General features: G+C 55.0%; 1 protein-coding gene across 1 annotated transcript; it reads right to left on the reverse strand.

Annotated features, from left to right (window-relative positions):
• Positions 1 to 2,381: 2,381 nt before the first annotated feature.
• On the reverse strand, positions 2,382 to 9,086 carry HMGN1 (high mobility group nucleosome binding domain 1). Its single transcript, XM_055126982.1, has 7 exons — positions 8,909 to 9,086; positions 8,438 to 8,532; positions 8,149 to 8,181; positions 8,031 to 8,060; positions 7,862 to 7,912; positions 6,035 to 6,163; positions 2,382 to 3,248 (listed from the first exon to the last, which is right to left on the reverse strand). Exons 2-7 carry the CDS (start codon positions 8,450 to 8,452, stop codon positions 3,207 to 3,209), a joined length of 300 nt encoding a protein of 99 aa, XP_054982957.1. The 5' UTR covers positions 8,453 to 8,532; positions 8,909 to 9,086; the 3' UTR covers positions 2,382 to 3,206.
• Between the last annotated feature and the right edge of the window lie 7,769 nt (positions 9,087 to 16,855).

Consider the following 16,855-nt stretch of genomic DNA (forward strand, 5'->3'; position numbering starts at 1 on the left):
GCTGCAGGGAGGCCCGGGCTCCAGCCGGGGGCAGGACCTGCTTCACAGGCCCCTGCGTACCTCATGCAGTGGCCTTCTCCCAAGGACCCTCTAGTAGGGGGTGTGAGAATCCAACGGGGGGGGGGGGGGGGCTGGAGAGATAGCACAGCCTGTAGGACACTTCCCTTGCACGCAGCTAACCAGGGTCCAATTCCCAGCCCCCATGGGATCCCCCAGGCCTGCCAGGAGTGAATCCAGAGCACAGAGCCAGGAGTAAGCCCAGGGCACCTCCGGGGTGTAGCCCAAACAGAAATAACAAAGGGATGGAGCGACAGCACAGCGGGTAGGGCATTTGCCTTGCACACGGCCGACGACCAGGGTCCCCTGAGCACCGCCAGGAGTAAGTCCTGAGTGCAGAGCCTGTGCATCCAGGTGTGACCCAAAAAGCAAAAAAAAAAAAAGTACTTAAGTTTTATATTGTCTCAGCCTGAGGTGATTCTGGTACTTTGCTTGGAGCTCCCAGAAAGGCCAGCCCTCCCCTTTGTACTAATCCGGAGGCTGTCTGAGGGCCATTGACTTGTTAAACAATGAACACAACTAAGAGTGAATCCAGGGCATTCTGGATGGGATGGGGAGGGGGGGAGGCAGGCAGAAAAGCCTAGAAGCAAGGATGAGTTGCTGAGAAGGCCGCACCCCCCCAACGGCCCCCCCCCCCCCCAGGGTACAATGGAACTGTCAGCCAGCAGGAACCTCCAGGTACTGGAGCTCTGGACGGAGTTCACACCCCACCCATTCTCTTCCAGTCCTTCAGGGAAGACGGTTTTCAGTTGGGGCTTTCATTTATGATAGGCCTGAGCGCTCACCCACTCAGATGACCCGTGAAGTGTAGAAATAGGGGCTGGAGCAATAGCACAGCAGGGAGGGCGTTTGCATTGCATGCAGCTAACCCGGGTTTGATTCCCAGCATCCCATATGGTCCCCTGAGCACTGCCAGGAGTTAGTTCCTCAGTGCAGAGCCAGGAGTAGCCCTTGTGCATCACTGGGTGTGACCCAAAAAGCCAAAAATAAAAAAGATCACAACCTTTTGAGATGCAAATCCTGAGCTCTTTCTTTAGCAATAAGAGAAAATGAGGCAGCACCCAGAGCAATTTCTAGGTGTTGGTAGAATTAGGGAAGGATTATGAACAGCAAAAGGCTTTCCTGTGACAAAGTTGGGATTCTCTCCCCCACCCCCTCCCAGTCAGGGGACTGAATGGGGTGTCAGGGATAAACCCTGGTCAGCTGTTTGCACGGCAAACGCCCTCCCACTGACTGTACCAGCTCGTTTTTTTTTTTTTTTTTTCAGCCGAGCTGCTCCGCTTCAGCTTCAGCTGAACTCTGCCCTGCCCCCTTCTGTTATGCAGAGTCACAGGTCTCCCAAAAAGAAAAAAAAAAAAAACACCCAGAAACATTGAAAGATTAACAAAATATTCGTTGCTGGAGCAAAAGTACAGTGAGTAGGGCTGTTGCCTTGCAAGGGGTCAACCTGGGGTGTGACCCCAGCGCCACCAGGAGAAGTCCCTAAGGGGCTGGAGCCACGGCACAGCGGGTAAGGTGCTGACCAGGGGTTGCTGGGTGTGGCCCTAAAACAAAACAAAAATGCCATGTGTGCAGGGGAGCGGGAGCAGAGGGCTGGAGGGCACACTTGGACATGCAGGGCTTTGGTGTGGCCACACGCACACCTCCCCACACCCTAGGACGCCCTGGGACAGCCACTTGTGGCCCAATACCAGAAACAAACCAGAAAATACCATATGCCCAGGGTGACTCACGTTTGCTTTTTTTCCCCCTCTTCTGTACTGGATTTACTCCCCAGTGCTCAGGGGCCACACAGTGTGCACAGCTGTGCCCAAGATGTGCAAGCCTTTACCCCTGGCCCCTATGAAGTTTTACAAACACTCTACCCTCCCTCGGCCCCAGGCACAGCCTCCCTGAACACTGTCAGATCTTGGGTACGGCCCAAAAACCCTCCTTTAGACCCCACAAAGGCTGGAGCAATAGAACTGTGGGTAGCACTCGGCTGACCAGGACTGGACTCCTGCTCCCCGACGGCTCCTGAGCACGGCCTTGAAGCCTCTCATCAGAGCCAGGAGCGGCCCGAGCACTGCCGGATGAGACCCCCTCATTCCCTGCCCCTCCACATATGCAAATAAAAACCCAGCCCCGCCTCCCCTCCGACTCCTGAGGAAACCCAGCCTTTTCCCTTCTGCTCCCAAGCCCCGGCCATGTCAGTGGTCATTGCCAGCAGCACCCAGAGGGGCACGTGTGCCAGGGACGAGCCATCCCCAACAGGGCGCCCCCAGCCGCCATCGCCAAGCACTGTCCGGTGTGGCCCAAATTCAGACAGAATGAAACACACGTGCTTCAGAAATTCTCTCCTAAGTTTTTATTGGTTGGTTTGAGGATCAGTACAGACATTTCCATTCGTACACAATTTTTAATGTACATATCAAGGATCAGAAAAACGGAGTTGTGATTCCTTTCTACGCGGTATCCAGTGACCACTGACTTTCCACCTTACAATTTGGAGACGGATTTTTTTTTTTGGACCTGGTTATCAAGTACCAGTTTCTTCAAATGAATGTTCAGCTGTTATATCGTAATTCCTACTAATTCACAATTTAGCACCATCTACACTACAAACGCAAATTCTTTTATTTTGCACAGCACGGGAACAGAATGACTCGGGAAGTAGACGACCAAGACCAATGATATGACACCGAACTCGTGAAATTCTGACAGGGAAAGCCAGGGACAAGGAGTGGTTTTCTTGAGGAAACATTTCTACCAAACTCAGCACAGGGACAGGGTAACCGAAAATGCTGACGACCTTTTTTTTAACGCACACCCAGGGCCCCAAACTGCAACTCCGTGTGCTTTATAGACGTAGGATATAAAAACTGCCCTCCACCTATGGAATGTTGACACCCACACATTCAGAGACTCCCATACCCAATAACCCCACAATTCTCTGGTTGTACCCAAAAATAAACAACCAGCAAACGATTTCACCTCTAAAAAAAAGCATTTACACTTACAAAATGGGATGAGGCGGGATTCCCTCCTTCTTAAAAATGTTTCTAGAGCTACTAAAAAACTTGCATTTACAAAATAGTTGATAAAAATATTCCTCTGGATTGTACAAGAAGGGAGACGGGCGCACTGGTGCATGTGGGACCCGGCGTCGCTCAGATGTGGCTTTTCTCTCCAGCGGCGTCAGAGGCTGGACTCTGTCAAGCGAAAGGAAAGCATGAACAAACGGCTAACTCGAATGTGTAGGTTTCTGCTTGTAATATGGTCTGGTCACAAAATGTAACACCCCCTGGCCTCCCACAACACCAGCTGCCGGCATGCCCTGCCCATTTCTTTCTTTCTTTTTTTTTTTTGCTTTTTGGTCACAACCAGCGATGCTCAGGGGACCATATGTGATGCTGGGAATCGGAACCTGGGTCGGCCTCATGCAAGGCAAATGCCCTGCCCGCTGTTCTATCGCTCCAGCCCCCACGCCCTGCCCATTTCTGCTCCCAATCTTGCCCGTGGTCTCAGCCAGATGCCATGTGTCACCGATGGTGCTCAATGAGCAATGGAAGCGTGATCCGGCAACACGTGTCAGAAGGCTGCGATGTGCCTGCCTGAGCAGACACGGGTTCTGGACGGCTGGTGAGGCGAGTCCCTGCGCAGCGGCTGGCCCTGTGCTCAGTGCTGCCCTCGCAGCATGCCAGAGGGCCCGACTGTCGACAGGAATGGAAGCGCCGCAGCACTTGAGCCTACGTCCCTCAGGAAACTGCTCAGCACTCACAGCCGCACAGGACAGAACTGGGGCTGCAAACACGCCTTCAAAGCCAGCTGTCCCTGTGCGGCGGGTTAGCGCCATGCCTTGTTACAGGCACCGCAGCCAGTGTGCCGAGAGCAGGTAACTGTTAACCACGGACTTGCTTTTCTCCCAAACCCGTTACTGCTTGTAAACTTGTTCCTTGCCTCTCCCTTTCCCCTCTGGAGGAGCACATGTTCTTCCGCGAGTGTTTCTCTCTGCACATCCCGCCTAAATCTTTCAGTAACATCTATTTTGCATCAGTAAAAATAAATCATCATCTTTCCAACTTAAGTCTAAAATTTGACCCACAAAAAGGGGCCAGAGGGAGTGAGCGGCAGGTAGGGCGTTTGCTGCATGCACAGCTAACCAGGGCTCAATCCTCGGGACCCCATCTGGTTCTCTGTGCGCTAGCAGGAATAATTCCTGAAGGCAGACCATTGAGCACCAGTGTGGCCCCCAAAGAAAACCAGAACAGAAAGCTGCAACCAGAGCAGTAAGGACAGCAGGCAGGGAACCTGCCTTGCACACAGCCAAGCCAGACTCCATCCCGGTACCCCATACTGTCCCCGGCTCCCTGGGTAAGCGCTAAGCACTGCTGGGTGGAGACAAAATAACAAAAACAAAACCCACACCCAAACCGAACAAGACCGAGGAGGCCCTGGGCACAGCAGTGTGCGCTGACTCGGGCCTGAACTCCGGTGCCACTGAGCACCAGTGGGGCTGCAACCCGTGCCCGTGCTGCCCTCGAGCCAAGGAGCATCGAAACTGACGCCTCCAACTCTTCTCTACAGGGAGTGAGCAGCGGCCGGCGAGCTAGCTCCCAGAGAGAGACCTGCCTGTCACCCACAGCACCATGGGGAGAGACCTCCATGCACTGAGCCGGGAGGGGCTCTGAACCCCACTGGGTCTGTCCCCCAGCCCAAAAGCAGGCGTGGAGGGCTGGAGCGATAGCACAGCGAATAGGGTGTTGGCCTTGCATGCAGCTGACCCGGGTTCGATTCCCAGCATCCCATATGGTCCCCCAAGCACGGTCAGGAGTAATTCCTGAGTGCATGAACCAGGAGCAACCTCTGTGCACACTGCTGGGTATGACCCAAAAAGCAAAACACAAAAAACAAAACAAAACCAACAAACAACAACAACAAAAAACCAGGCATGGAGAGAGCGGAGTGAAGGCCCAGTTCCCACACGTGGGCCAGGGAAGGGCCGCACTGCAGGGCCCGGGCAGCAGCCCCTCCGAACCAGAGGAGACACTGCTTCACCCAAGCCAGGCACACACCTGGACCACTCAGGCCCAGACAGCGACGATGGTTCCCCCAAAGCCAAAAGCTCCCAAAGATGCCTTGCTAGGCTGGAGAGTCCAGTGGGCAGGGCATCTGCCTTCCATGTGGCTGACCCGGGTTTGACTGAGCCCGACAGGAGTGACTCCCGAGCACAGAGCTAGGAGTAACCCCAAAGCACTGCTACATGTGCCCCCGCAAAACAAAACAAACCGAACCAACCCTCCCCCCCCACAAGATACACTTGTTTTATCACTTAGTTAAAAAAAAAAAAACCCTGGGGGCTGGAGCAATAATAGCACAGCGGGGAGGGCGTTTGCCTTGCATGCGGACAACCCAGGTTCGATTCCCAGCATCCCATATGGTCCCCCAGCACTGCCAAGAACGATTCCTGAGTGCAGAGCCAGGAATAACCACTGTGTACTGCTGTGTGTGACCCAAAAAGCAAAAACAAAAAACAAAGAAAAACCCAAAAAAAGCTCCGCCTTTAGAAACTTAAAACAAGAATGAGTTTTTTGTTGCTTTTTTAAATTTTTGGGTCACATCCGGCAACGCACAGGGGCTACTCCTGGCTCATGCACTCAGGAATTACTCCTGGCGGTGCTCGGGGGACCAAACCCAGGTCAGCCACATGCAAGGCAAGCCCACTATGCTATCGCTCCAGCCCCAGGAATGAGTGTATTACGGAATTCTTAGTGCGTTCGTTTTCTTTTTCGGTTTTTGGGCCATGTCCGGCAGGGCCCAGGGGACCGTATGGAGTAAGGGATCCAAGCCACCATGGGCAAGTGCAAGGCAAATGTCCCGCCTACCGCATACTATGCCGTCCAAGCGTATTAATTTCATATTCACAAAAAACTTGTTGTACCCTCAGCATAGAAACACGGCGGACGGCCTGTGCTGCCCGCGCCCACCCCCGGCTGACCTCCTGGGGCTTGGTCTTGCCATTCTCCGCGGGCAAGTCTTCCTTCTTCTCTTGGTTGGCCACGTCCGCCTGCTTCCCTTTGGCTCCCCGCTTCCCCTTCGCCTGCACTTTTTTGTCTGAAGACTTATCCTAGAAGAGAACGAAAGGACATTGGAAACGTAAACGTGACCTTTATTCAGCCCTCGCTGCCCTCCTGGCACTGAACGGCCCCAAACACTGCCGTGAGCACGAACAACAGCCCAACACCATCACCTCCCTAAGAAACCCCCAAACTTCACACTTCCTCACAGTCCTGCCTGGCCACAAGGAACTCTGCACAGAAGCGGCACTATCCATAGCCGGTCCCTGGTATGCCCGCCACCGTCAGGCCCACACACTCACCAGAAGCAACAACCTGCCGGGCGGCCCTGCGCCCTTCAACAACACGGGCACAAGTTTCAAAAAAATCTCACAATGGATAAGCCCCACTGGGGCGGGGGGGCTCACGACGAGAAAGCACCAAACTTGCATTGTGAGGAGCACAGTGAGGGACCGAAGGGCGCCACTGCTGACGGGCAGGCCGAACATCCACTACAGCAACCCCCTGGCACCACTCGCCACATACACCAGCAGGTAGGGCACTTGCTTTGCACACTGCTGAGGCACATCAACCCCCAGCACCCGTATGTTCCCCCGAGCAGAGCCAGGAGTACCTGAGTACCTCTGGGCATGCCCCACCCCCTCCCAACCCCGAGAGAGACAACTTTCGATGCCCCGGAGGCAGGAGTACCAACCAGTGCACTCTGCTCAGGCCAAGAGTCAATCCTGTAAACACACCCCCAGGAGCTCAGAGTGACAATGGACTGTCCCGGTGGCTGCTGCACTGCAACTATTCTTTGGGAAACTCAGTTTGTCAAAAAGAAAATATAGTTTGGATGGAAATACATTATTTTTGTGTGTAGTTTTTGGGCCACACCTGGCACTCAGGAATTACTCCCAGCGATGCTCAGAGGACCATATGCAGTGCCAGAGATGAAACCTGGGTCAGCACATGCAATGCAGATGCAGTACCCACTGTACTATCTAACCAACCCCTCTTAAAATTAGGTAAATAAAGCCATGACCAATTCATGAATTTTGCCCTCCCGTCCCCAGCAAAAACCAGCTCTGCAGAATGGCTTCAATGCTATACCCCAAAACAAAGTCCACGTAATTTACACATTTTGCTTTCCTGGCTTACACACAGAGCCAGATTGGTAGGGTGCTTGCCTTGCACACGCCAAGAGGATTTTGATCCCCAGAATCCCAGATTATCCCCCAAGCCCGCCATGAGTGATTCCTTGGTGCACGGCCAGGTGTGGGCCCCAACCAAAACCCATACACCTAACCGGGGCACCTTCAATCCAAAACACTGCATTGTGAGGATACAAAAAAAAAAAAAAAGGAAGAGAAAAATCCTGATTACCGACCCCCAGGTGCGGTTGCCCCAGCGAGGTTGTCAGGATCAAGTTAAAGAGACCTAGCAAAGTGCTTGATACAAACAAGCAACAGGAGATATTTAAGCACAGGGATGGGGCTAGTTGGGGACCCAGAGAACCACCCCACCCCCGGGCCCCTGCCTGAGGCTTTGGGATCTTGCATTAAAAAAACAGAAAAGGCACGAAGGACGGGTCTTCCTCTGCAAGCCCCGCGATTCGGGCCCATTTCTGGTCCCCCCATGAAAAAGCCGGAGCGTACGCCACGCGCCGTGCGCAAACTTTGCGTGCTGGGGAGGCGCGCCCGCGCCCCGCGCCCACGCCGCAAGCGACCCCATCTGGTGTGGGACCCCGGGCCCTGTCCCAGACCTACCTTCTCTGCCGCCTTTTTGGGCTTCGCCTCGACTTTGGCAGGCGCGGGTTTCTGCAAGGAGAGAGGGGTGAACGGCCGCGCCGGGACGCCCCCCACCCTCCCCGGCCCCGCCCCCCACCGCGCGCGGTTGTCTGTTTATTTGGGGGGCGGGGGTCCCCGCGTAACTTACAGCGGACAGCCTGGCCGATCTCCTCTTGGGCTTTGGGGAGAGAAAGGGGCGCGGTGAGGCAGGCAGCCCAGGGTGCGCCCCGCGCCCCGCCCGCCGCCCGGCCCGGCCCGGCTCTTACCTCCTCCTTGGCCGCCCCCTCGGCCGCGCTCACCTGCGGGAACAAGCAGCGCGGGGCGGGTGGGCGAGGGCGGCGGGGCCCGTGGGGTCCGCGCCCCCCGCGCCGCCAGCCCGCCCGCCCGAGAACAATGCCGCGTGACGTCAGCGCTTCCCGCCGCCGCGTTCGAATCTCAGGGCCCGCGGCCGCCCCGCGGCGGGGGGCAGGGGCGCGAAGGTTCCAGAAGCCCGCGGCCGCGCGCGTGCGACCCCTCCCAGCCCCGCGCCGCCCCCCGGGGCCCGCCCGGCCTCACCTTCCTCTTGGGCATCGTGGCGCCCGCGCCTCCGCTGAGCTGCGCTGCCGGGACCGCCGCCACCCGAGCTGCCGCTGCGACCCGCCGCGGGGGCGCTGCGAGAACCGGATGGAACCGGATGGCGAGCCCGCCCCCCGCGCTCCCCCCTCCCCCCGCCGCCGGCGCCCGCGGCCGGGCCGCCCCCCGCCCCCGCCCATTGGCTGCGGGGCCGCCCCGCGCCGCGGGACGCGCGCCGCATAGGTGCGGCCGCCCGTCACTCGGCCGCACCGCCCCGCCCCCGCCCCCGGCGCCCCCACCCGCCCGCACTCTCGCGGGGCCCCAGACCCCGGCCGGAGAGGGGGGCGGGGCCCGGCGGCCGCTCGCGCCGCACGCCCGCTCGTTTGAAGCCGAGCTGCAAAGTGCGGTCTGCGCGCCCATTGGCCCGCGCCCGTCACGTGGAGCCGCCGACCCCGCCCACAACGCCCCGGGTACCTGGGCTCCCGCCCGAGGTCTGGGCCGCGGTGGGGGCGGGGATGCGCGGCTCCGCAGCCCTGGGCGCGCGAGGTCCCGACGCTGCCCGTGTCCAGCGCCCCAGTCGGCGCGGAGCGGCGTCCTCCCGGGGTCCCCGGCCTCGCAGGCCCGAGGGACGCGGCGCCCACTGCGCAGGCGCGGGGCGGGGGACGGGCGTGGGAAGAAAAGCGTGGGCCAGGCGCGGAGCGCACTGCGCAGGCGCGGGGCTTTGCGGCGCCCCGGGGCCCCGCTGCAAGCTCGCGTCTGCGCTCACGGTTCCTCCCGCGCAGCCTTGCAGGCCCGCCTTTCCTGCAAGGAGGGTCGTTGGAGGGGCCTTGGGGGGGTGTCTCCCAGCTCCTACTGCACCCGGGCTGATCGCCTGGCCGGGGCCTGTAGTCCTGGAGTGAATCAAGCACCTCCTCCCCGCACAGCCCCTGCCTCTGTTTAAAGCACTCGCACCCCCAACTTGCTTTCTTTCCTTTTTCCTTCTTGGAGCGGGTCACTCTCCCGGCTCTGCACTCGGGAGTCACTCCTGGTGGTGATTGGGGGACATAGAGGGTGCTGGGAATCGAACCCTGGTCGGCCGCGTGCAAGGCCAGCGGCTTACCTGCCTGTACTATCGCTCCTCCCCGTAGCCCCTCACCTAAACGCCTTTTTATTTATTTTTTTATTTTTATTGAATCACCATGTGGAAAGTTACAAAGTTCTCAGGCTTATGTCTCAGTTATACAATATTCAAACACCCATCCCTTCACCAGTGCCCATATTCCACCACCAAAAACCCCAGTATACCCCCCGCCCCCGCCCCCCACCCCCAGCTGTATAACTGGTGAATTTCACTTCATTTTCTCTTTATCTTGATTACGTTCCATATTTCAACACAAAACTCACTATTGTTGGAGTTTCCCTCCAAGAAAGACAGCCCTACTACCAAGGAAGCATTTAATAATTAGTTTTCCACTGCTGAGAATGAAGGGATATGTAGCCCCACTGCTCCAAGGTGGGAAAAGTCTCATCCTGGAGAGCCCGTCTTAAAGCCTGCAACCAGTACGTTCGCACATTTACCAGTTTCTTGGATGCAGAAGAAATTTACGTTTGCGAAGGACCTGAAAAAAGTTTTAAATCGGCAAACCTATTAGCCGGGGTTCCTAGAGAGGAAAAAAATATTCAAGTATTTTCAGTGTTATTGGAAACTGATTCAAATGTCTGGGATTTGGGAAGCCCGGATAAAGGAGCGCTTCACCTGCTGCAAAGGAATGCGGCAGATCTAGCCAGGAAGTGGAACTTAGGAACCTCTCTAGCAGGTTCCTAAATGCAAATAGCGCTCTGCAGCCTAGCCCTCTCATTCAAAACACTCAAGCGCTTAAGGCTGCTGACCCCTGAGTGTATGCTTGGATGCAGGGACCGTTCATTCCTGGTGGGACCTGTGGGGTACCAGGGATCCAACCAGATAGGTTGCGTGCAAAACACAAGTGCCTTCCCGGCTGTGCTCTCAACCCTGATAAGGTCTTCTCTGACCTTTCAGGTCCAGTTCTGCTTTTGTTGTGGTTCTTGGGGAGCCAGGTGGTGCTGGGAGTCCAAGCCAGGGCCCACACACGGAGGCAGGTACCTGACCATTTGAGCCTGCTCCCGCTCTTGATCTCACTTGAAAAGAGAAATGCTTTGCATGCAGCATCCTTGTTTCAATGCTCAGCACCCCAGAGGGTCCCCCGAGCCCACCAGGACTGACCCCTGACAGTCGAGCCTGTCTCTGGCTCTATACTCCTGGCTCTGTACTCAGGAATCACTCCTGGCGGTGCTCAGGGGACCATATGGGATGCTGGGAATCGAACCCGGGTTGGCCAGAACTCAGAGTAAGCTCTGAGCACTACTCCCCCGCCAAAAAAAAAAAAAAAAAAAGGCAAGTCTTGGGACCAGAGTGGTAGCACAGTGGGTAGGGCGCTTGCCTTGCACATACATTGCCAACTCAGATTTGATGCCTGGAGCCTGCCAGGAACGGTCCCTGAGTGTATCCCTGAGCCAGGAGTAAGCCCTGGGCACTGTCAGATGTGGCCCCCAAAATTAAAAACAAAAAACTCCACGAAACCCACCAGAGAGCACTGAAGCCACAGGCACAATTAGGAGCTGCATACTCTGTGTGCCAGGTACTATGCCAGGGGCATAGGGGCACAAGGGTGAGGGCCGGGGGTGGGGGAATGGCCTAGTCAAGGAGGGGGGGGCAGAGCCTTGGCCTCACTCCTCAAGGCCGGCCCACCTGGAGGAGGCCCTCCAGGCCCTCCGAGTGGCGGGCTGGGGGCATGGGGGATGCACAGTGACTGGAGGCAGAGGAGAGAGGAAGGCAGCCCGCGCAGGTTCCGGAGTTTTCAGGGCCCAAGGTCTGAATCTGCGACATCCCACGCCGAGATCCCAGTTTAGAACTTTCTGAGACGCGAAGACGCACGAGGTTAGAGGCATCTACTGGCCTCCTGCAGGCGCCTTCTCCGGCCCCTATGTACCAAAGGCTGGCACAAGGACAGGGAGGAACCGGACTCCGGAGCAGAAATGGCCGGTGGGGACTGGAGAGAGACCAGCGGTGACAGAGCCTGCCTGGCACACGGCCGACTCAGGCTCAGTCCCTGGCACCCCAAATGGTTCTCTGAGCACCACCAAGAGAAATTCCCGAGAGCAGAATCAGGAGTAAACCTCCCCCCACCCCAACCACAAGGCAAAAAAAAAAAATAATAAAGCACCTGGGACATGGGGTTAAAGAGCTAGTATAGCAGTACAGCGAGTGTAGCCCGGGACGCAGCCAGCCCACACTCTCCCCACAGCAGTATGTGCGGTCCCTCCCGCCCGCCGGGAGTGCTCCCTAGCCGGGAGTGCTCCCTAAGCACAGAGCAGGAGGGAAAAGCCAAGGGGGAAAGACAGAAACATTTATTTTGGGGGGGCTGGTGAGGGGCACTTGGTACCGAGGGTAGATCCAGGGCCTTTCGAGGTTTTCCCTATGACAGGATCCGTTAAAGCCCAAGAGGCGCCGTGGGACTCAGAGATTCCCCTCCTCAAATACACTCAATCCAAAGGCGTGTGCGTCTGTGCACGAGGCGGGTATTTGTAGCTGAGCTACTGACTCGAGCTAGATGTGATCACGGAGTGAACAGGAACCGGGTCACGTGCCTCACTGTCCCTCACAGGATGGAGCTAGAGCATCAGTTTTTTCTTTTTTAGGGAGGGGGTTAGATTTGGGCCATATTGCAGGTGTTCAGGCCTTGTTCCTGGCTCTGAGCTCAGGGGTCACTCCTGGCAGTTCTTGGGGGACCATAGAGGATCCCAGGGATCGAACCCAGGTTGGCTGTGTGCAAGGTAAGCTCCCTACCCGCTATCCTATCGCTGCCCCCTTGCCTTTTTTTTTTTTTTTTTTTTGCTTTTTGGGTCACACCTGGCGATGCACAGGGGATACTCCTGGCTCTGCACTCAGGAATTACTCGTGGTGGTGCTGGGGGGACCATATGGGATGCTGGGATTCGAACCCGGGTCGGCCGCGTGCAAGGCAAACACCCTACCTACTGTGCTATCACTCCAGCTCCCCCTTTGCCTTTTTTTAAAGCACAGCTTTACTGTAACATGTATGGAGCCAGGAGGATAATTCTAGAAACTCTCAGGCCAGAGGGTGAGGAGGCAGGGCAGGGTGGAGCCTCTTTTGTTTTCTTTTTTTTTATTTTTTTTTTATTTTTGGGTCACACCCGGTGATGCACAAGGGTTACTCCTGGCTCTGCACTCAGGAATCACTCCTGGCGGTGCTCAGGGGACCATATGGGATGCTGGGAATCGAACCAGGGTTGGCCATGTGCAAGGCAAACACCCCACCCTCTGGGCTATTGCTCCTGTTCCCCTTTTTCTTTTTTTTTTTTCTTTTTGGGTCACACCTAGTGATACATAGAGGTTACTCCTGGCTCTGCACTCAGGAATTACTCCTGGTGGTGTTAGGGGGACCCTATGGGATGCTGGGAATCGAACCCGGGTTGGCCGAGTGCAAGGCAAACGCCCTCCCCGCTGTGCTATCGCTCCAGCCCCACCATGGGGCGGAGCCTCTTGGCCGCTGATGGTCAGTGGCCCAGCTGGCTACTCCGGAAATGTTGTTCTCTGTGTTCTCCGCAGGCGCGGCCAGAGACTGGGTCAGTTCAGGGCAACCCTGCGTCTGGCATGGTGTGAAGCTGCACACCTGGCTGGAACTGGTTCTGACAGGAGCAAGCCAGGACACCGGCAGGGCCAGCACTGCCCCTCAGGAGGTCCCGCCTCACTGGTTCCGAGGTGGATCCCCCTTGGCTGGAAAGTCTGTTTGTCCTCACCAGTTTGGGTGCAGCTTTGCACCCTTTGTGAGGGAAGCTGTCTGTCTGTCCAGGGCTCAGGCTGCTGCTGGACAGATGGGCCCCTAGAGAACTGTAGCTCTGTGGCCTGGCCTCCGTAGAGTGAAAACATTTGCCCTTTTGCCCCTTCTAGGTCCTTTGGTCTAATTATAACAGCGACAGGCATATACATTGCATTAAAACATTTTTTTGGGGTTCTTTTGGGGTCTCATCAGCCATGTTCAGGTTACTCCTGGCTCTGCACTCAGGAATTACTCCTGGCGATGCTCAGGGGACCATATGGGATGCGAGAGATCGAACCCAGGTCAGCCATACACAAGACAAGCACCCTACCTGCTGTATTACCTCTCCAGCCCTAATCTATTTTTTTTTCAATTTATACATTTCCCTCCTTTTTTTTCCCCTCTGTGCCAGGGAATAAACATAGGGCCTCATGCATGAAAGACAATATCACTGTATCACTGTATCACCGTCGTCCACTAAGTTATATCCTAGCCCTATTTTTTGTTTTTGTTTTGGGGCCATTCCCTGGGGTGCTCAGGAGTTAAACTCAACATGCTTGGAGGAACATGCAGTGCCAGACATGAACTCAGGCCTCCACCTGCCTCCAAAGCATGCACTCAACCTGCTGATCTATCTTTGACCCCAAGGCATTTGTCTCCTCTGTGTGTCTGAAGCAAGTTAGCCATTTTTTTTCTTTCTGGGTCACACCTGGTGATGCACAGGGTTACTCCTGGCTCTGCACTCAGGAATTACCCCTGGCAGTGCTAAGGGGACCATATGGGATGCTGGGAATCGAACCGGGTTCAGCCGTGTGCAAGGCAAATGCCCTACCCACTGTGCTATCACTCCAGCCCCACAAGATAGCTTTTATTGAAACTTATTTTGAAAGATGTGAAGGGATAAGACCAGAGCAATAGTATAAAGTATTTGCCTTGCACGGTTGTCCCTCCAAAACAACAACAAAAAAGATGTGATGGGAGAAAAAGGAAATCCGTGTTCAAGGGACAACATGGGCTTCTCCAGAGTGTGGAAAAAGCAAAGATAAAAAGCAAAGAGACAAGCAAAAACTAGATGTGTGGTTAAGGGAGAACACTGGCTTGAAGAGAAAGTCCTATTACATTTTATTAAGTTTTTGTTTTGTTTTGTTTTTGGGCCACACCCAGCTTTGTTCAGGGCTGACTCCTGGTTCTGTACTCAGGGGTTCAGAGCTGAGTGACTCCATATGGTGCTGGGGCTCTAACCTAGGACGGCTGCACGCAAGCATGCACACTGTTCAGACATAATGTACTTAATGACTACTTAATTCACTCACTGAGTAAGCACAGCTTTTTGTGTCACACCCAGGAACGCACAGGGGTTACTTCTGGCTCTGTGCTCAGGAATCACTCTTGGCGGGGCCCAGGGGACCACATGGGTTGCCAGGGATCAAACCTGGGTGGGCTGCATGCAAGGTAAATGACTAACCCACTGCATTATCTCTATGACCTATTTTTTTTTCTTTTTGGGTCACACCTGGCAATACACAGACAGGGGCTAATCCTGGCTTTGCACTCAGGAATTACTCCTGGCGGTGCGCAGGGGACCATATGGGATGCTGGGGATTGTACCTGGGTCGGCCGCCTGCAAGGCAGACACCCTACCCGCTGTGCTATTGCTCCAGCCCCTCTATGGCATATATATATATATATATATATATATATATATTTATTTTTTTTTTTTTTTGCTTTTTGGGTCACACCCAGCGATGCTCAGGGGTTACTTCTGGCTTTGCACTTAGGAATTACTCCTGGCAGTGCTTCAGTGCTTGGGGAACCATATGAAATGCCGGGGATCGAACCCGGGTCGGCCACGTGCAAGGCAAACGCCCTACCCGCTGTGCTATCGCTCCGGCCCCCAGCCTATATATATATTTTTTCTTTTTGGGTCTCACCTGGCGATGCACAGGGGTTACTCCTGGCTTTGCACTCAGGAGTTACTCCCGGCGGTGCTCAGGGGACCATATGGGATGCTGGGGATTGAACCTGGGTCAGCCGCGTGCAAGGCAAATGCCCTACCCGCTGTGCTATCGCTCCAGCCCCCCCCCAGCCTATATTTTTAAAATATAAAATGAAACATAATTTTATATCCCTTGGAAAACCAAACACATGTGATGCACTGTGCTAGCCCCTTTATTGCGGTGGTCTCAAATAGGACCTGCAGTGTCTGAACTATGCCTGTGTCTTTTCTTTCAACATTAGTCATGTAGATCCGGAAGGTTTTTTTTTCTTTTTAAATTTTTTATTAGTGAATCACTGTGAGGTTCAGTTACAAACTTATAAACTTTCGTGTTTGCATTTCATACAGTGATCGTTTACCCATCCCTCCACCAGTGCCCATTCTCCTCCACCAATGATCCCAGTATCCCTCCCACCACCCTCACCCCATCCCCCACCACCCCACCCTGCCTTTGCGGCAGGGTATTCCCTTTTTTTTTTTTTTTCTTTTTGGGTCACACCTGGCGATGCACAGTGGTTACTCCTGGCTCTGCACTCAGGAATTACCCCTGGCCGTGCTCAGGGGACCATATGGGATGCTGGGATTTGAACCCGGGTCGGCAGCGTGCAAGGCAAACGCCCTACCCGCTGTGCTATCTCTCCAGCCCCAGGGTATTCCCTTTTGTTCTCTCTTTTTGGGTGTTGTAGTTTGCAACAGAGGTACTGAGTGACCTTCATGTTCGGTCTATAGTCTACTTTCAGCTCGCATCAGGAATATTTTTTCTAGTAGCAGGTTTCTGGGAAAAAAAGAGTGATCATCTAGCGCTTTAAATTTTTTTTTTCCTTTTTGGGTCATACCTGGCGATGCTCAGGGTTTACTTCTGGCTTTGCACTCAGGAATTACCCCTGGAGGTGCTCAGGGGACCATATGGGATGCTGGGAATCGAACCCGGGTCGGCCGCGTGCAAGGCAAACACCCTACCTGCTGTGCTATCACTCCAGCCCCTAGCACTTTAAAATTGATGGGGGGGGGGCTGGAGTGATAGCACAGCAGGTAGGGTGTTTGCCTTGCACGCGGCCGACCCGGGTTCGATTCCCAGCATCCCATATGGTCCCCTGAGCACCTCCAGGGGTTATTCCTGAGTGCAGAGCCAGGAGTAACCCCTGTGTATCACGGGCTGTGACGCAAAAATAAATAAATAAATAAAATAAAATAAAATAAAATTATTGATGGGACTGGAGCAATAGCACAGCGGGGAGGGCGTCTGCCTTGCACGTGGCCAACCCGGGTGATTCCCAGCATCCCATATGGTCCCCTGAGCACCGCCAGGAGTAATTCCTGAGTGCAGAGGCAGGAGTAACCCCTGTGCATCGCCAGGTGTGACCCCAGAATTAAAAAAAAAAACAAAATTGATGCCTGCAGAGAAAGGAAAGGATAGTTACCTTTATATGATAGAGCCACAGCTGTTGGCTACCACTAAGGTAGCAATCACATGACTCTGCATACATGTGTCTTACAGGTTGCAAATCTTTTTGTTTGGTTTTGGTCCACAGCACCTGATGATGCAGGGCGGGGCGGAGCTGACTCTGGGCTCAGTGCTCAGGGCTCA

Source organism: Sorex araneus, chromosome 2, assembly GCF_027595985.1.
Source record: "Sorex araneus isolate mSorAra2 chromosome 2, mSorAra2.pri, whole genome shotgun sequence".
NCBI lineage: Eukaryota > Metazoa > Chordata > Mammalia > Eulipotyphla > Soricidae > Sorex > Sorex araneus.